Here is a 16,595-nt window from a genome sequence, read left to right as displayed (position 1 = left end):
TATAATGTACATGTAAAATATTTGAAAATAATCTGAAAGCTGAAATTTGAAGCTTGGTCATGTAAACTTTGAAGCTTTTTACATATTGCATGTAATGTATGTAATTAGATTCACTAAGGCTACCTGAAATAACTCCTTTCATAAGTCAAAGCTGAAATCGGAGTATTTTATTGCTGAATCAGTACATCTATTTTGATAGAAAGTAAAGTAGACGTTCAATATGTTTGAATCTGAGAAGGGGGAATGGAATTTGAACTGAACAAATTGTAACTTTTGAATACAATACAGACTGCAAATTAAAATATATATATTTTTTGACTACAGAAACAGCACATCATTCTCTTTGAACTTAGTACTGTACATATTTTTATAAAGGAGTTTAATACGCTACAGTGTTTTTAAATATTTGATATTTATTGTATTAAGAGTGTTACACAATTTTGAGAGACAGACACTTGTCAAATCTATAAAATATGTGTGTGTCTTTTAGCATGATAGATACAGTTGTGCTTTGATTTCCCTTTTGTTTTATAGTTTTGTTTTATAGTTTAGTATGATAAGAATTCCTGTCACTTGTAAGTTTACAGATGTCTATCTCTTCGGGTGCCTACTCTGTTATATTTACTTAGAGATCTAATTATAGCAACATTGAATGAACAAATAATTTAGGAATATTTAATGAATAATTTATACTACTTTTACATAAATAGGTATATAATAATATACTATTTACTGAATTGTTTAATATTTATGATTAATAGAAGAGGCTTACTAAATGTTTATGTAGTAATAGGAGAAGAGTTTTAAACAGCAAAATATATAACAAAATTAATAGTCTCATTATTTTTGACCTACATACAATATTATATTAATTAGTTGTATGTCACGGTAGCTTTTGGCTATTTTTTTGATTAATTTTTACATGCTGTTAGGTAGAGCAATAGTATTGCAGTTTGTCTATTCGATAGGTGAACTAGGAACTTTGATATCCATGGTAGGCGGTGTTTTATTAGTAATATATGCAGTTAACGTTGCAGACTGGTCTTTTTATTTATGAGTTTTAATAGTTTACTTTGTAGAAATTTGCAGAAAGGAATTTAAAAAATATGGACTGTTAAGTTAATGTTGGAAGAATGTATTATAGTCTTATAATTAAATTAATATGGTGGATAAATGTGTCATATCTTTTAAAAGAAATCTTTTTCAATACACAGTATGGATAGCTTTACCCTATTATATATTAATGTAAATGGATTCAATAATGGCAACAAAAGGAAATCATTCACGAGATATCAAAAATTAAATAAAAGGGACATTATGTTCTTGCAAGAGACTCACCTGATAGATAAAGATGTGCAATATTTAAATAACCTAGGTTATGAAATGTTATCTGCTGCTTTTAACAAAAAGAGGAGAGGAACTGCTATATAATGGAGAAAATCTACTGTAATGCCCATGGTCATGGAATCCATTAATGATCCGAAAGGACTGTACACATTTGTAATAATTAAATATAATGGCAAATTCTACACACTAATTTTTACTGGATCCCCGAAATAGGTACAAGAGTGTCTAAAGATCACTTAAACATGCTACAAAGTCATTGGAAGGTTAGTTTAATGTTAGCAGGGGATTTTAACTGCATATCTACTACATACAAAACAAGTGAACAGAAGAAAGCTAAAATCCTGGCATCAGCTAAAGCACTAAATAGATGGATTAGTAGTAATAATTTAGTTGATTTACTAGTAAAACCAGAAGATAAGAATAATGAGTGAAGAACAATGACTTATGCACATTGGACGCAAACTAGAATTGATAGGATTTATGCCTTTACAGATTTACTTAATAATGTGAATTATTTTAAAACTATTTCTTGTCCTTTATCTGACCATAATGCACTAAGTATTACTATAGTAATGGATATAAGGAAATTTCAGATTAGTTTTAGAATCCCAGTATATATCATGAAATTAAAACAATTTAAGAGTTACCTTAAGGAACAAATCAAATCATTTTTTTTATCTTTGAATGATAATGGTCAGGTTAGTAAAGTCATATATGGGACTACTTAAAAATACAAGATGAAATACACAAGAGTGAGGTTTGAACAACAAAGAAATTAGATAATAGTGATGTCATTAATAAATTAAAGAAGTAATATCAAACAGTTTTAACACAGTGGAGATAGCTTTACAAAAATAAAATTAGACAAGTTATGCAATGACTTCAAAAGTCTACATAGATTAGCCAACAGAAGAAAGTAAGCAACAGGGCACAAATCTGTAACATTTGAAATCCTCACACTAATAAGCTTACTTTAGAAAGAGGAAACGCTTAATATTTTTAAAAAATTCCATGAGAATCGTAAGAAAAATAATAATCCTAATGATTACACAACTGACAATTTAATAAAAAAAATTACTCAAACTTAATGACCAACAAATGTCTCTGTCAAATAAGCCTATTACCCTGATAGAAGTTAAAGAAGCTTAAAAAAAAAAAAAAAAAATCTAACTAACCCCAGAGCTTTATCATTTTAAGTATGGAATTATAGTCTGCTTCCATTAAATATTTTACAATTAATGAAGTATGTTTTCAGGATAATTCAGAGTGAGAAAATAATTGCTCCCTCATGGAAATTTTTGCAATCTCACCTATACTTAACAAGAAAAGGATAAAAAGTTAGATTAAGAGATATAATCGACAGATTAATGAAAATTAAACAAGATTTATATTAAACAAATTAATGTACGATAATATAAAAGGGGTAGCAACCATCTTGGATTTAGCAAAAGGAATGAAAAAGAAAGTTATGTACTCACCATAACGTTACATCCGAGTAGTTGTACTTCATTTGACTTTAACCTGTGGGTCTATGGATCCGAATTGGAACTAACACGGCTGCATAACCAGCATCTGAACTGAGTTCCAAGCTCCTCCCCTTACCCATAATACCCCCTGTCTCCTTCCTCCCTTCAGATCGCGTTTGCTGCTCAGTATAACATAAGCCTGACCCAACAGGACCTTATCACTACTGGCACCCCCAAAATACCTGAACCAAGCACAGCAAGAGAAGCCTCTAGAATGTTCATCTCCCATATACAAGGCCAGGACTATAGTGACAAGGTCAGGGGAAGGAGGGGGATGGTTGAAGACAAATGAAGTACAACTACTCAAATGGAATGTTTTGATGAGTGCATAACTTCTTTATCTGAAGTAGTTGACTTCATTTGATCTTCAACCTGAGAGACAGTCCCCAGCTACAAACACTGGCCATAGACCTGGTGGAAGGTGCTTTTACCTGACCTGGAGGGGAAATTCCTTTGTCAGAATATGCTCAAATAATACATTGGGGAATCCAACGAGCAATAGTCACTTTAGAAATTGGCTTTCCTAAGAAGGGTTTTGAGTAAGAAACAAACTGATCAGATTTGCGAAAGGATTTTGTCCTGTGTAGATAAACTCTCAATTGCCTGTGTACATCCAGCAAATGTAATTTATATTCACCCTTGTTCTGAAAATTAGGAAAGAAGATGGGAAGATTGATAGTTTGATTAATGTTGGCTTCTGACGCCACTTTAGAAAGGAAGGCGGGATTAGTGTGTAGGGAAATCCTGTCCTTATGGGAAATCATGTATGAAACTTTGATGGACAATGCTTGAAGTTCTGACACTCTCCTGGCAGATGTAATAGCAACCGACAAGGCAGTCTTCCAAGACAGAAGTCTACCGACACTGCGGGGCTCAAATGGAGGGGAGACTAAAGCCTGTAATACAAAAGTGATGTCCCACAGAGGCATAGGATCCTTCACTGGGGGCCTTAAAAGAAAGGTACCTTCAAGGAAGTTCTTGCAAAGTCTAGAAGAGGCTAGTGAAGACATTCTCCCCAGCATGAAAATTAGAAATAGCATCCAGTTGGACTTAACTATAGAGGTACTAGCACCTTGTCAAAAAAATCTCTGCCAAAAGCTCTAATACTGCTGAGATGGGAGCCGTAAAGGGATCAAAATCCTGTTGAGAAGCCCATACGGAGAATCACTTCCACTTTCTATGATATACTTTTTATGTGAAAGATTTGTAAGCTGCCACCAAAACGGTATTAACCAGAGAGGATAAACCGGGAGTTCTAATAATCAAGGGAACTGCAGCAACCAAGCTGCGAGTTTCAGAATGTCAAGGTCTGGGTGAGGAATCCCCAAGGAGTGTGAGATGAGATCTGGAGCCGGATTCAAGATCCATGGTGGAACTACTAGGTGAGACTAAAGGGAAGGGAACCAGACTTGAGGCCAGACTGGGGCAATGAGGATTACTGTGTTCCCCCAGCCTGTGAGCTTTCTGTAGAAACATTGAACTAAGAGGTAACGGGGGGGTAAGCATAAAGAAGACCGGGAGGCCAAGCATGAACCAGTGCATCTCTGGGGATTTCCCCCTGAGGGGGGTTCAGAGTTAAGAACTCAATGAATTTCGCATTGGAAAGTGATGCGAAGAGATCGCAGCAAGGCCGACCCCCCCCACTTAAGGAAGATCTCTTCCGCTACTGAAGGATTCAGAGACCACTCGTAAGGCATCAGAATAGTCCTACTGAGCTTGCCCGCTAGAATGTGGACTGTCTTGGAATGTGCGTTGCCACCAGAAAACAGCCAGTGGAAATTGTCCATTCCCACACTGTCATGGCTTCTCAACAAAGGGGGTAAGATCTGGTTCCTCCTTGTTTGTTGATATACCAGACTACTGATATGTCTGTCTGGATCATAATACTCCCTAGAAGAAGATGGGCATGGAGAGCTTGTAACGCTAGTAGCACCACCCTCATCTCCAAGACATTGATATGCAAACTGGTGTGGGAAGGGGACCACTTGCCTTGGACAGTCCTTCCCAAGCAATGTCCACCCCCCACCCTAGCTGGGAGGCATCCGTGGTCACCATGACTTTGGGAAGGGACAGAAGAATGGGGCATCCCCTGATAAGATACGGGGAAAGAATCCACCAGTGAAGAGAGTCCCTGCAAACCTGAGCGATATGGACTGGATGGGATAGAGGACAATCTAGTAGAGACTATTGGACTGCTAGTGTCCACTAAAGGATTTGCATGTGTAGTCAAGAAAGGGGTAGAAGATTGATTGTGGCTGCCATGGACTCCAGTGACCGAAGAACTGTCTCTGCTGTAGGAAGTCGAGCTTGGAGAATGTAGGAGACATGAACTCTTAGATTGTGTACCCTTTCTGGGGTGAGGTAAACTTTCATTTGGATATTATCCAACCGAGCGCCAATTAATTCTAGAACCTGAACAGGGATCAGCAATGATTTGCTGATGTTGATGGTGATGCCCCAAGCTGTTTGCTAATAACAGGAAATAATCCCTGGCTCGGCAAGGTAGATGCTTGGTGGGGGTAGCAAAGAGCCAATCATCCAGGTAAGGGAAGACCTGAGTTCCCTGAAGCCTCAGGTGAGCAGCTACAACTGCCATCACTTTGGTGAACACATTGGGGGCTGTGGTAAGACCAAATGTGAGGGCTCTGAACTGATAATGACTGACTTCCAGCCAGAAGCGGAGAAACCTGTGGAAGCATCTGTCCATCTTGATATGATAGTATGCGTCCTGGAGGTCGATCGAGCACATCCAATCTTTCTTCTGCAGGTAGGGCAGGATAGATTGAAGAGTGACCATCCGGAATTTCTCCTTGGCTACTGACAGGTTCAAGGTGGATAGATCCAGAATGGGTCTTAGGTCCCCTGTTTTCTTTGGCACTAAAAAGAACCTGGAATAAATACCTGATCCAGATTGGTCTAGGGGAATGTGTTGGATGACTTTCTTTCTTACCAGCTTGTCTGTTTCCTCTGCTGCTACTTCCCTTTGTGTGGGTGGAATATCTGGGAGGCTTTTTGTTGGGAGAGGTGGTTTGGTGAACGGGATGAAATAACCTCTGGATATAATCTGCAAAACCCAACCTTCTGATGTTATGGACTCCCATGCTGCTGGAGGTAGCGAAATGCAACCCCTGTCTGCCTCCAGAGGCAAGCAGTCAGGCAGCCCCTCAGGGCTGCTGTGCGGGTCTGTCCAAGAAAGGTTCAAGACTTGGAGTTTCTCGGACCCCCTCTGCCTCTTGGACGGTGACTGTCACAGCCCCCTCTACCTCTGGGGGAAGGTGCATCCTGAGTGTCCCGGGAGAACTGATACTTCCGGAACCACATCTTCTTTGCCCCTTACTGATTCCTTGAAAAGGATCTTTAAGGGGCAGAGAAGTAGATCCCGATGGCAGACGGTGTCTTCACATCCTTATTACTCTGGACCAATGTGTTGCAAACTGTTTTCCCAAACAGGGAAGAATCATAATAAGGGGCATTTGCAAATGACGCCTTGAAGAGTTCTGTGAATTGGCACAGCTGGAGCCAGGCGTGGGGCCTCATGGCAACGCCAGAACCAGTCGCCCTGGCGGCTCCCTCCATAGCATGGGAGAGAAGACGCATGGACATGTTTGCTACCGGTTTGAGAGTGGTCATCCGTGCAAAGAACACCTTCCTGCCCTCTGCCAACATGGACTCTAGAGGTGACTCAGCGACCTCCTTGACTAGGTCTCACTGCAGTCGAATGACATGTGCCATGCATTTCAGTACCGTTATGGTAAAGGTTGCTGAAGCATACACCCACTTCCCCAGATGGTCCATGGTCCTCGACTCCTGGTCTGGAGGAGGGACCATAGAGCTCTCCTGCGCGTGCTCTTTTTTTCATGGTGGAAGCTGCCACCATTGCATCTACAGGGGACCCCTTGCTCCAACTAGTCCTGTCTGGTGGGGGGCTTAGAACTTTATCTGGGTGCTTAGGGATGGGCTCCACAGTTCCTTCCACACACGAGATGATCCACAAGCAGATCCGCAGGAGGGAAAACCCAGGAAGTAGATGGGCCTGTGCTGAATGCATCTAGGAACACTGACTTATCCGAGGTTGGTTTTTGGGTAGACCACCCCCATCTGGTGAAGGAGTTCCATGATGTCTCCAAAGGAGACATTCTCTGGGGGTGATCAGGGGGAATCCTTCCCCTTCCTCCAACTCCGTGTTTTCTGTCAGGGACTGTAGAGAGGAGTCCAAGTGCCTCCTTTTGCACATCCATTTGCAAGGAACCTCCTCAGTGGGACTTTCTGGAGGGAACTCACAAACCTCTTGTTGCTCCCGCATGGAGGCTTCCTGAGGCAAAACCTGCACAGGCTGTCCCTGAGACAGCAGGAAGGTTGGGGCCATACCCAAAACAGAGGGAGTTGGGGTGGAGTCCAAGGACAAGATGGTCAAGGGCCTTGATGAATGCGAGAGAACCCTCTCCACCATGTTAAAAGCCGAAGGGGAGCGGGCATCCTGAGAAACCACCATCGGAGACGTTCCCCTCTATCTGACAGGGGAGTCAGACCTGAGACTACAGGCAACAAGATACCAAGTGGAAGACTGCACTCCTACAAACTCAGAGTAGACAGAACCCATTCAGATCCGATGCCGTGGCTACAGCTCTGAGAGCCTGGATCCAGCACACACTCAAGGCAATGGCCGGTGTCGAAGTACATGGTACCATTGGAGCAGATCCCCCAACCTTGAGAGTCCTCGGATTCAAAGACTCTGAAACTGAAGGATGGATTGGAGAAGGAGATATTGGGGTGAAAAAGGTCTGCGAGCTCCCTGCTCTGGAGAGGGAGGGAGCCAGCAAGACTCCCATATGGATTTGGGTGCAGATGAACTTCTGCATCATCCTGTCCATCTCCGCCTTGCTAAGCCTACGGGTAGACCGGGAGGAAGCCACTGACACCAGCTGGGACTGCCAATTAGGGGACACCCTTAGTGAAGACAGAGACACTTCCAGTTCAGGGAAGAACCTTGGGAGAATGGAGCTGGGAAGTACTGGGCCTAGTGTGGGTTTTGGTCTTGGGTGAAGGCGCCACCGAAGCCGAATAGTTCTGAGACCGTTTACGTGGTCTATCTTTCTTATGGGGTCTCTCTCCTTCCCCAGACCTCATGGCAGAAGGAGCAGTTGAGGCCAAAGCCAGGGTTGCGAGTACAGCCATCCCCGATGAGGGAAGCCTTAAGGGCCTATGGGTTGAAGCCCGTGTAAATAAAAATGGGCCGTGCCCAAGCAAACTAAACACAGAGTGTGGCTGTCGGCCAGAGAAAGCTTATGGCCAGACTCTCTGCACTTCCAAAAACCTAGCTTAAGGGGAATATCAGCCATACTCCTTGCCTGGAAGGAAAACACAAAGGCAGACACACACACACTCACAGAGAAGATAGGAGTGGGAAGGCCAAAAGGAGAACTACAACAATTTTTTTTTCACTAAACCGACTCCCAAAGTGGGTAGAAGAGGTGAGGGAATAGAAAAGTACAGAAAGGATAAAGAACTCTCAAAAATCAACTACTTACCACAGAAAAAATGCTCAGAGCTCAGGACCAGAATGTTTAGCTATTCAGCAGCAAACGAGATCTGAAGGGAGGAAGGAGACAGGGGGCAATATGGGTAAGGGGAGGAGCTTGGAGCTCAGATCAGATGCTGGTTATGCGGCCGTGTTGGGGCGATTCTGATCCATAGACCCACAGGCTGAAGATCAAATGAAGTCAACTACTTCAGATCAAGAAATTGGCCCTAATAACCTTAGATATTGAGAGAGTGTTTTATTCTGTAGATTGGAACTGCTTGTTTTAAACTTTAAAAGCATTTGCATTTCCAGAACAATTTATTGGAATACTAATAAACCTGTATAGAGACTCCACAGTATACATTAAATTTAGATCTTACATTTCTCAAGGATTCACTTTAAACAAAGGCATAAGGCAAGGGCGTCCCTTGTCTCCTCTACTATTTACATTAGTCATGGAACCAGTCATATAAGAAGCAATGAAAAAACTAATGGATAGTCAATTAACAGAGACTGTCAATCTGAAATACAGCTTTTTGCAGATGATATCTTACTAACTATAGGAAATTTAAATTATTCAAAGAAAGAAATAAGGATATTGAAAAGTTTCAAGACGTATCACTGCTGAAATTTAATAATAACAAAAATGAAATTTTAGTGTTAAAACAATTACTACATATTAAGTTTAAAGACCGATATAAATGGGATGGAAAATAAAATACTTAGAAATAAAAATCGTATGATGTAAGATTATTAATAATTTTGAAAAAAGTAATTGAAGTGCCACTTATTTAAAAAAATTGAATTTTTTTTTTTTTTTTTTTTTTTTACTTTTCTGGGTACTTATTACAAAGATATATATACATGTATGTGTGTGTGTGTGTGTCTGTATATACATTATATATATATATATATACATACACGCACACACACACATATATATATATATATATATATATATATATATATATGTATGTTGCATTTAATAGCTTCAATGCAAAACAAAATATTTTAAAGAAAATGGAAAAAATGTTAACTTCATTCTTATGGTATTCTAAAAAGCTCAGTATTGCTTATAGAAATCATGTAAGATTATGGGAGTATGGTGGTATTAGTTTACCAGATGTAGACTCTTAGCCAATTGCTGCATGTTTTAACTCTATTATACTCTGGGCAGACTCAACTCACACTAATCAATGGAGAACCATCCAGAAGCACATTATGCTAAATTCTTTTAAGTTTATTAAATATGATAAATTAAAATTATGTAATATTTCTTTCATCTGGTTAATGAAATTTACCTTAGTAGGAATTTCATTTCCATCTTTAGACTCTGCATACATTATATCAATTCTTAAAACAGCTAAAATAAGAACTTATGTACTCACCATAACATTCCATGTTTGTTGCCCATCTCAGCTTCATTCATGCTGGTTGGGTTTGGAAGAGAGAATCGGTTCCAGCTCAGCCTTATTCAAAAGCTTGAGAGCTTCCACCGGCTCGTGGCTATACCCTATCCCATGATTCCCCAGATCTTGTTTGCAGATAAAAAACTTAATCATTACCTCTAAACAAAGCAACATATCAAAAAAAAAAAAAAAAAAAAAAAAAGACTAAGAAGAGATTCAGACACTTGATAATCAATTTGCCAATAATGACTGCCCGATTGGAGAGTGGGATGCACAAATGAAGGCAAGATGGACAACAAACATGGAACGTTGTGGTGAGTACATAACTTCTTAATGTTATGTAGTCCTATCTCGCCTTCAATTCTTGCTGATTGGGACAGCGTCCCTAGCACCTTTTTTCTTGGGTGGCTCAAGGGAACATACTCTTCAGAACAGTGGACCCAAAAGAGGCCCTGTTCCCGGAGGCCAAATCGACTTTGTAATGAATGATTAAAGGTATGAGGCCTTACCCATGTTGTTGCTGCACAAATGGAATCCAATGATAGCCTCAATTGGAAGGCAGATGAAGTTGAAATAACTCTTGTGGAATGGCCTTTCACTTTCCCTGGGAGTTGTCTGTTCTGGGAATTGTATGTATAGGTGATACAGTCTATAAGCCACTTAGAAAGTGTGACCTTTGAGATTGTGAACCCTTTATTTTTGTCTGAAAAGGACACAAACAGCTGGTCTGACTTTCTGAAAACTTTTGTTCTATGCATTTAGAAATGCAATTATCTATGCACTTCCAACTGGTGTAATATATATTCTGTCTTGTTGCCATAGTTTGGGAAAAAAAATGGTAAGTCAATGGATTGATTTAAATTGGCCTCTGAACATACTTTCAGTAGGAATGAAGGGCCAGTCCATAAGAAAACTCTTATCTTTGTTTTTTGTTTTTATTTTTTTAATCCTGCTCCATTAAATATCCCAACAAGTTGTTTTATTTTATATTCATCACCATGGTTTATGTTCGGAAATTTAAATGCAGCCATAGGGACTTGCTTTATTGAAAAACAATGCTCTAAATAAAAAAAATCTCTAACTCAATTGTCTTAGCTTTCAGTAGATCTTTCTCAAATTCAAAAAACAGATTTTGCACTTAACAAAAGTGTTCATTTGCTCATTTTCAACAGTATCTTTAGAAGTAGAAGCTATCATTGATGGAAGTGCTCCGAATGGGTTGCCACGATTGGCTAATAAAGTATTAATTTCTAACTCCACAGATTCAGTAACTATATTGTTCATTCTGACTTATTTCACCCAGAACCAAGCACCAACTGCAGTAGAATCTGAAATACTAGAAGCTTTGTTGACTGACAGAATGCACCGTAACTGCAGTATATTCAACTTGACTGCTTGAATCCATGACGCCAGTAACTAAACAATAAAACAGATCTGGGCTAGAGGGAGATTTATCTGCAGGTCAAAAATGATCGTTTACCTTGCTGTGAGTCCTGTCAAAGCTTTTACGCAAGAAAAACTACTAGAAATGTATCAAAAAGAATTATGAACATTTTTTTTTTTTTTTTTTACTGTCAAAACGAGATTTAAGAAATGCATTAGCTAAACATGATTAATTGCCAAGGGTTTAGTAAGTTTTTTTTTTGTTTCCGGTCTAAGACCATGTAGTTAACTTTGTGTGGAGGGGATTTAAATAGCAAGTTAGAAATTAAAGGAGCAGATTGGCAAATCATGTTGCAGGTAAATAAGAACCTTGGTTTGAATGAAAGTATAAATATTAAATGCTTATTAAAGTCTGTACGTATATAATATAATTTTTAACTTGTATACATACTGTTATTTTAAACATACTGTTTTTTTAAATGGTGAGTAAATAATGAAGTCACATGTTTAATTAACTGTGTGGATTTTTATATAGATACTACTTTTAAACTGTTCGTATTAGCTCTGATGAATTTCAAATAAATAGAACGAAAGTGCTTATCAGCTTACAAACAGCAGTTTGTGTTTTTTCTGGAGAATTATATGTCTGCTTGCTGGGTTACTTATACTTGACTGACAAATTCAAATCTGACTGCTTGGTATTAGCAACTGCTTTTTGGTTTTTGCTAGAAAAGTTATTACAAAAATTGGAAATCGAACTTGGTTCCTACATTCAAACAGTTCTTAAATTTAACAGCAATACTACATAAAACTAAAAAAAGGTGATCAGAATAAGATAGATAAATCACACCAAGACTTTCAGTGGTTGGGATAACCTTGAAATGTTGCTATTGAACTACCGTAAGACACTCAATGTGGTAATTTTATATGACTAACTTGATGAGTCAATGTATTCCTATCACTGTATAACAATAGGTAATATTAAATTTTATTTCTGTGTATATATTGTAAATGCGTTAAATTACTATTTTTTTTTTCTTAAAAAAGAAAGAAATATACAGGCAAATTCAACACACACACAAACTTGAAAGAATCACAAAAGTAATACCATATATAACAGAAAAAGGTACTGTTTAGCTTACACAAATTATTTCAGTCATACAAAAAGGACAGATTACATAAAGTACAAAAACTATTTACTTTTCCTGGCAAATTTTCAAAAATAAAACCATGGTCTCAAAGCAATAATATGGTAGTCTTTCATTACACTAGAAAAATCAAAGGGGAAACTGCCTGCAATAAACAATGAAATAATCACCCCTGGGACATAAGCAAATGACATAGCAAATGTCTTGCAAAAGATGTGCATACTTCACAATAAGTAAAATATACCAGAATGCTACAAAGTCAGGGGAAGGCATGCCTTATATAATTGCAGACATGATAACCGCTGACACACACAAAACTGAAAAAAAAAAATAAACCTTAGCAATCAGGGTAAAAATGTTAGAACGAGGAAACATCCTTAATTTATGCTGACGGGCTGAAGTGATATCACAAAGATTGAGGGGAGGTTACATCAGACACAAACAACTTTAGCGTCATTGGCCTGAGCAATACTCTATGCATAATCAAGGAGAAGGTTATAGAAGAGCTTATCCAAAACTTCAAAAGGATCTACTTCTGTAACATATGGAAAGTATGAGTTAAGGAGTAAATTTGCCTTTAGAATATTGTGCTATTCTTTGAAGAGGTAACAGTAGCTCTTCATGAAAGGCTAACTGTGTATACTGATGATCATGACTTTGCTAAGGCATTCTGTACTATTCCAAGTAAGGAAATCACTGAAAAATTCAAAGAATTAAGCATTAACCCATGCAGAATTCAAAGGGCAACGTACTGATTAAGCAACTGGGCACAATAAGTCAGGAAGAGGACAGATGTCTATCCAAATTAGGGCCATCAGTTGTGCCAAAGAAGCTCTGTACTGGAATTACTTCCTTCTGGGGTATTTTTCACAGACATAAATGTAGAAAAAGGGGTATAGATAAAGTGTGTTGATTACAGTAAAGTGCATAACAATTACTTCAAGAAAATATACTCAAGTTTGCCAGGATGGTCTACAAAAAATACACTCTTGTTGGTACAGTTATACCCTCACCTTTAATGTCAATAAATAGAGCATAATGAGATTTGTACACTCTTGGTGGTACAGTTATACCCTCACCTTTAATGTCAATAAATAGAGCATAATGAGATCTGTACACTATTAGTGGTACAGTTATAACCTCACCTTTAATGTCAATAAATAGAGCATAATGAGATCTAGTGGTGCTGCGTTAGCGTTGTCGCCTCACAGCAAGATGTTGTCCCGTTCGATTCTCAGCTAGAGCGTTTTCTGTGTGGAGGCATGCCTGAATGGGCATGCCTTCGTTGAAGGTTGTGCATCAGGGCTGGTAACTCGGCACATAAAAATCCACTACCAAACATTAGTGGACCGGAGTTCCGCTGTGGCGACCCCATAAGCCAAAAGACACAACAACAACACTCTTGGTGGTACAGTTATACCCTCACCTTTAATGTCAATAAATAGAGCATAATGAGATCTATACACTCTTGGTGGTACAGTTATAACCTCACCTTTAATGTCAATAAATGCAGCATAATGAGATCTGGAAAAAAGTGCAAGAATTCTAATTACAAAACCGATGGTCAAATCATAGGTTCATAGGTAAGTACTAGGTTAGCTGTCCTTGTAGGCCATTTTAAACCTAGCCAATTTCCTTTTCAAAGATGAGAATCAAACCTTGTAATTTGCATCTGTGAGGTAAACACCTTAGCCATTATATCAGCCACTCCCTTTCCATATGAAGGATACTGTTATTAAAGATGTAGGGGCAATGATAAACAAACTCAGCTTTAACTTTGACAAACTTACATCAACCAAAATCAGAAAATCCCATCTAATTATAAACATCAGGTTAAGCTACTCTAAGAATAACACTGTCATTTCATAGCTCATTGGTCTGACCAATTACTGAATCCAGTGCTGCGTTTTGTTGCCTTCAGGTAAGCCACTTGGAGCATCAACTTCAAAAGGTAACACTGATTTCCTTAACAGAAAAATCAGAGGACTAGAAAAACTGAACGAGTCAAAAAGGCTTCAACAATTATCTTTATAATCTGATTCTTACCCAAGAGGTGACTTCTGAAGAAACTAACATCAGATTGATGAATGAATTCTAAAATAAATATCAGTAATCGACCTTCCAATACTATGGAATAAAAAGAAGAAAGACAGGACTGCAGGTTGTACGCACCTGTCATTTTCATTTTCAACAGCAACAGGAAGATCCCTGAGAGCATATGCTTGCTCTGTACTAAAATGCAAGAGGGCTGCCTTCCGTTCACTGTCTCTGACAGGACGATCATCTGTTGTAATGGAAGGAAGAAAATATAAAACAGGTTTCTGAAGATTTTTGATACAAATGAAATACAGATAGTAATATATTGCTACTTGTAACTGCTAAAAGCCTAAACAGACCAGACAATAAACCTACGTAGTTCTATTAGGATGCACAACTGTTCACAAGATTGTAGTGCACTCTTAACGAAAATATTACAAAAGCTGAAAAGCTTGACTTACACTGATAGTACAGGAGCTGACACTTCTGCAACTGTTCCCCCTGATAAATGTTTAAAAAGTTGGTTTTAGCTGGTTTGGAATTCAATAGTGATGTGGTGGCAAAGTCTGCAAGTGCAAGAATTAGTATGCATGAAATAATCTGTTAAATGAGTGAATCAGTGATCTGAGAAGCAGCCTCGTTCTCCTAGAAGGCTGGGCATGGTAATGAAATGGAAGTTATGTACTTACCATAACGACAGACTTGTGTTGCCTCCTTTTCATCTGGTTCAGCAGCATGTGAGTTGTCAGATCCAACCTTGGCACCTTATACCAAAGCTTTGGATGTGAGAGCTCCGACTCCTCCCTACCAACAATTCCCCTCTCCTGCCTGAATTACCTCAGATCAAGTTTGCTGACTGAACAGAAAATGTCACAGTATAATAAATTTACGTATCTATGTATGTATTAAAGGACAAGGAGGAAAACGTAATAAATACCATATGGTGTAAGAGATACAAGGGTCATTCAGGGTCCAAAGCAAATGTGGCTGATCGCTAGAACTAAGCAATGACAGGACGGAAGGAGGGAGGGGAGTTGAATTAGATGACAAGAAGGCAACATAGATCGATTGTTATGGTGAGTACATAACTTTTGTATCCGATGAGGTCTTTTTTCTTCTGATTCAACATGTGGTACAGATTCCCAAGCTGCCCGACAGGGACCTGGGTGGTCTCAAGGATGGATATTCCTGACTACGGCACAGCCAAAAAATCTGCAAATGCTGGACTGCACATCTAACTTGTAGTGAGATACAACGGTATGGGTCGAAGAAAGTTGCTGCAGTGCATATGTCACTGACAGGAACTCTTTTTACAAATGCTGTTGAAGTTGCCATTGCTCTGGTAGAATACGCCTTAGGTTTTGATTGTAAAGACGTACCTCATCATAAATTGTAGATAAAGGAAATGAAGTCTGTTAACCATTTTGATAAGGTTACCCGAAATACCGATTCTTCCAGTTGTTCCTGGAGTAGGATATAAACAGTTGATATGATTTTCTGAAATTCTTAGTACGATAGAGGTAGAAGCTGAGTTGTCTATGGACATCTAACATATGTAAAGTATGTTCTCCATTGATGGTAAAATTTGGAAAAGACAACTGGAAAATCAATTTGCTGGTTCAAGTCTGTCTTTATGAAAGATAAGGAACAGAGACTTGCAAGAGAGTGCCGGAAGTTCTGAACCCATTTAGGAGATGCAATGGCAACCAGAAAAAGTTTTCTATGAACGAAACTTCATATCCATGTATGCTGCTGGTTTGAAGGGCTTGTGGGTTAGAGAATGAAGCAAGATGGTGACATTGCAAGGAGAAACTGGATCATGAACTGGAGGTCTCAATAAAAAGGTTCCTCTAAGAAAGGTTTGGACACTTTGAGGGAAGCAATAGAAGCACTGTTTACCCCTATGTGGAAGTTTGAAGTGGTTTCTAATTGTGGAATAACTTGACCCAGCCATGAAGAGTTCTGAAAGAAATTCCAAAATTTTTGGAAGAGGTGCTGAAAATGGGTCTAGTCCATAAGAAGAGGCCAACATGGAAAAATGCTTCCATTTGCTCTTGTAAGTTTTCCTGGCTGTGTTTCTTTGAGAGAAAGATATGGTGCGGACTATGAAGGCCTGGCATCTCAGGCTACTATTAGAATTGTAGGAACCATGCAGTTAGTTGTAGGATCTTGAGATCTGGTATGGGTATCCCAGATGGGTGTGTGAAGAGGTCTGGGAATGGAT

At 38.8% G+C, this 16,595-nt stretch overlaps 1 protein-coding gene across 1 annotated transcript in view; it reads right to left on the bottom strand.

Moving 5' to 3' along the window:
- Nucleotides 1-16,595, bottom strand: part of CEP72 (centrosomal protein 72) — a 1,336,989-nt gene that overhangs the window by 951,318 nt on the left and 369,076 nt on the right. The window contains exon 4 of the mRNA XM_044065699.1: nt 14,507-14,618. Within this exon, the coding sequence (XP_043921634.1) occupies nt 14,507-14,618 (112 nt within the window). The remainder of the gene's footprint in view (nt 1-14,506; nt 14,619-16,595) is intronic.

This window comes from Protopterus annectens, chromosome 3.part0, assembly GCF_019279795.1.
Source record: "Protopterus annectens isolate FY-2018-M chromosome 3.part0, PAN1.0, whole genome shotgun sequence".
Classification (NCBI taxonomy): Eukaryota; Metazoa; Chordata; order Ceratodontiformes; family Protopteridae; genus Protopterus; species Protopterus annectens.
The sequence above is the reverse complement of the archived record's forward strand: the minus strand, read 5'-3'. Positions and strand labels throughout refer to the sequence as shown.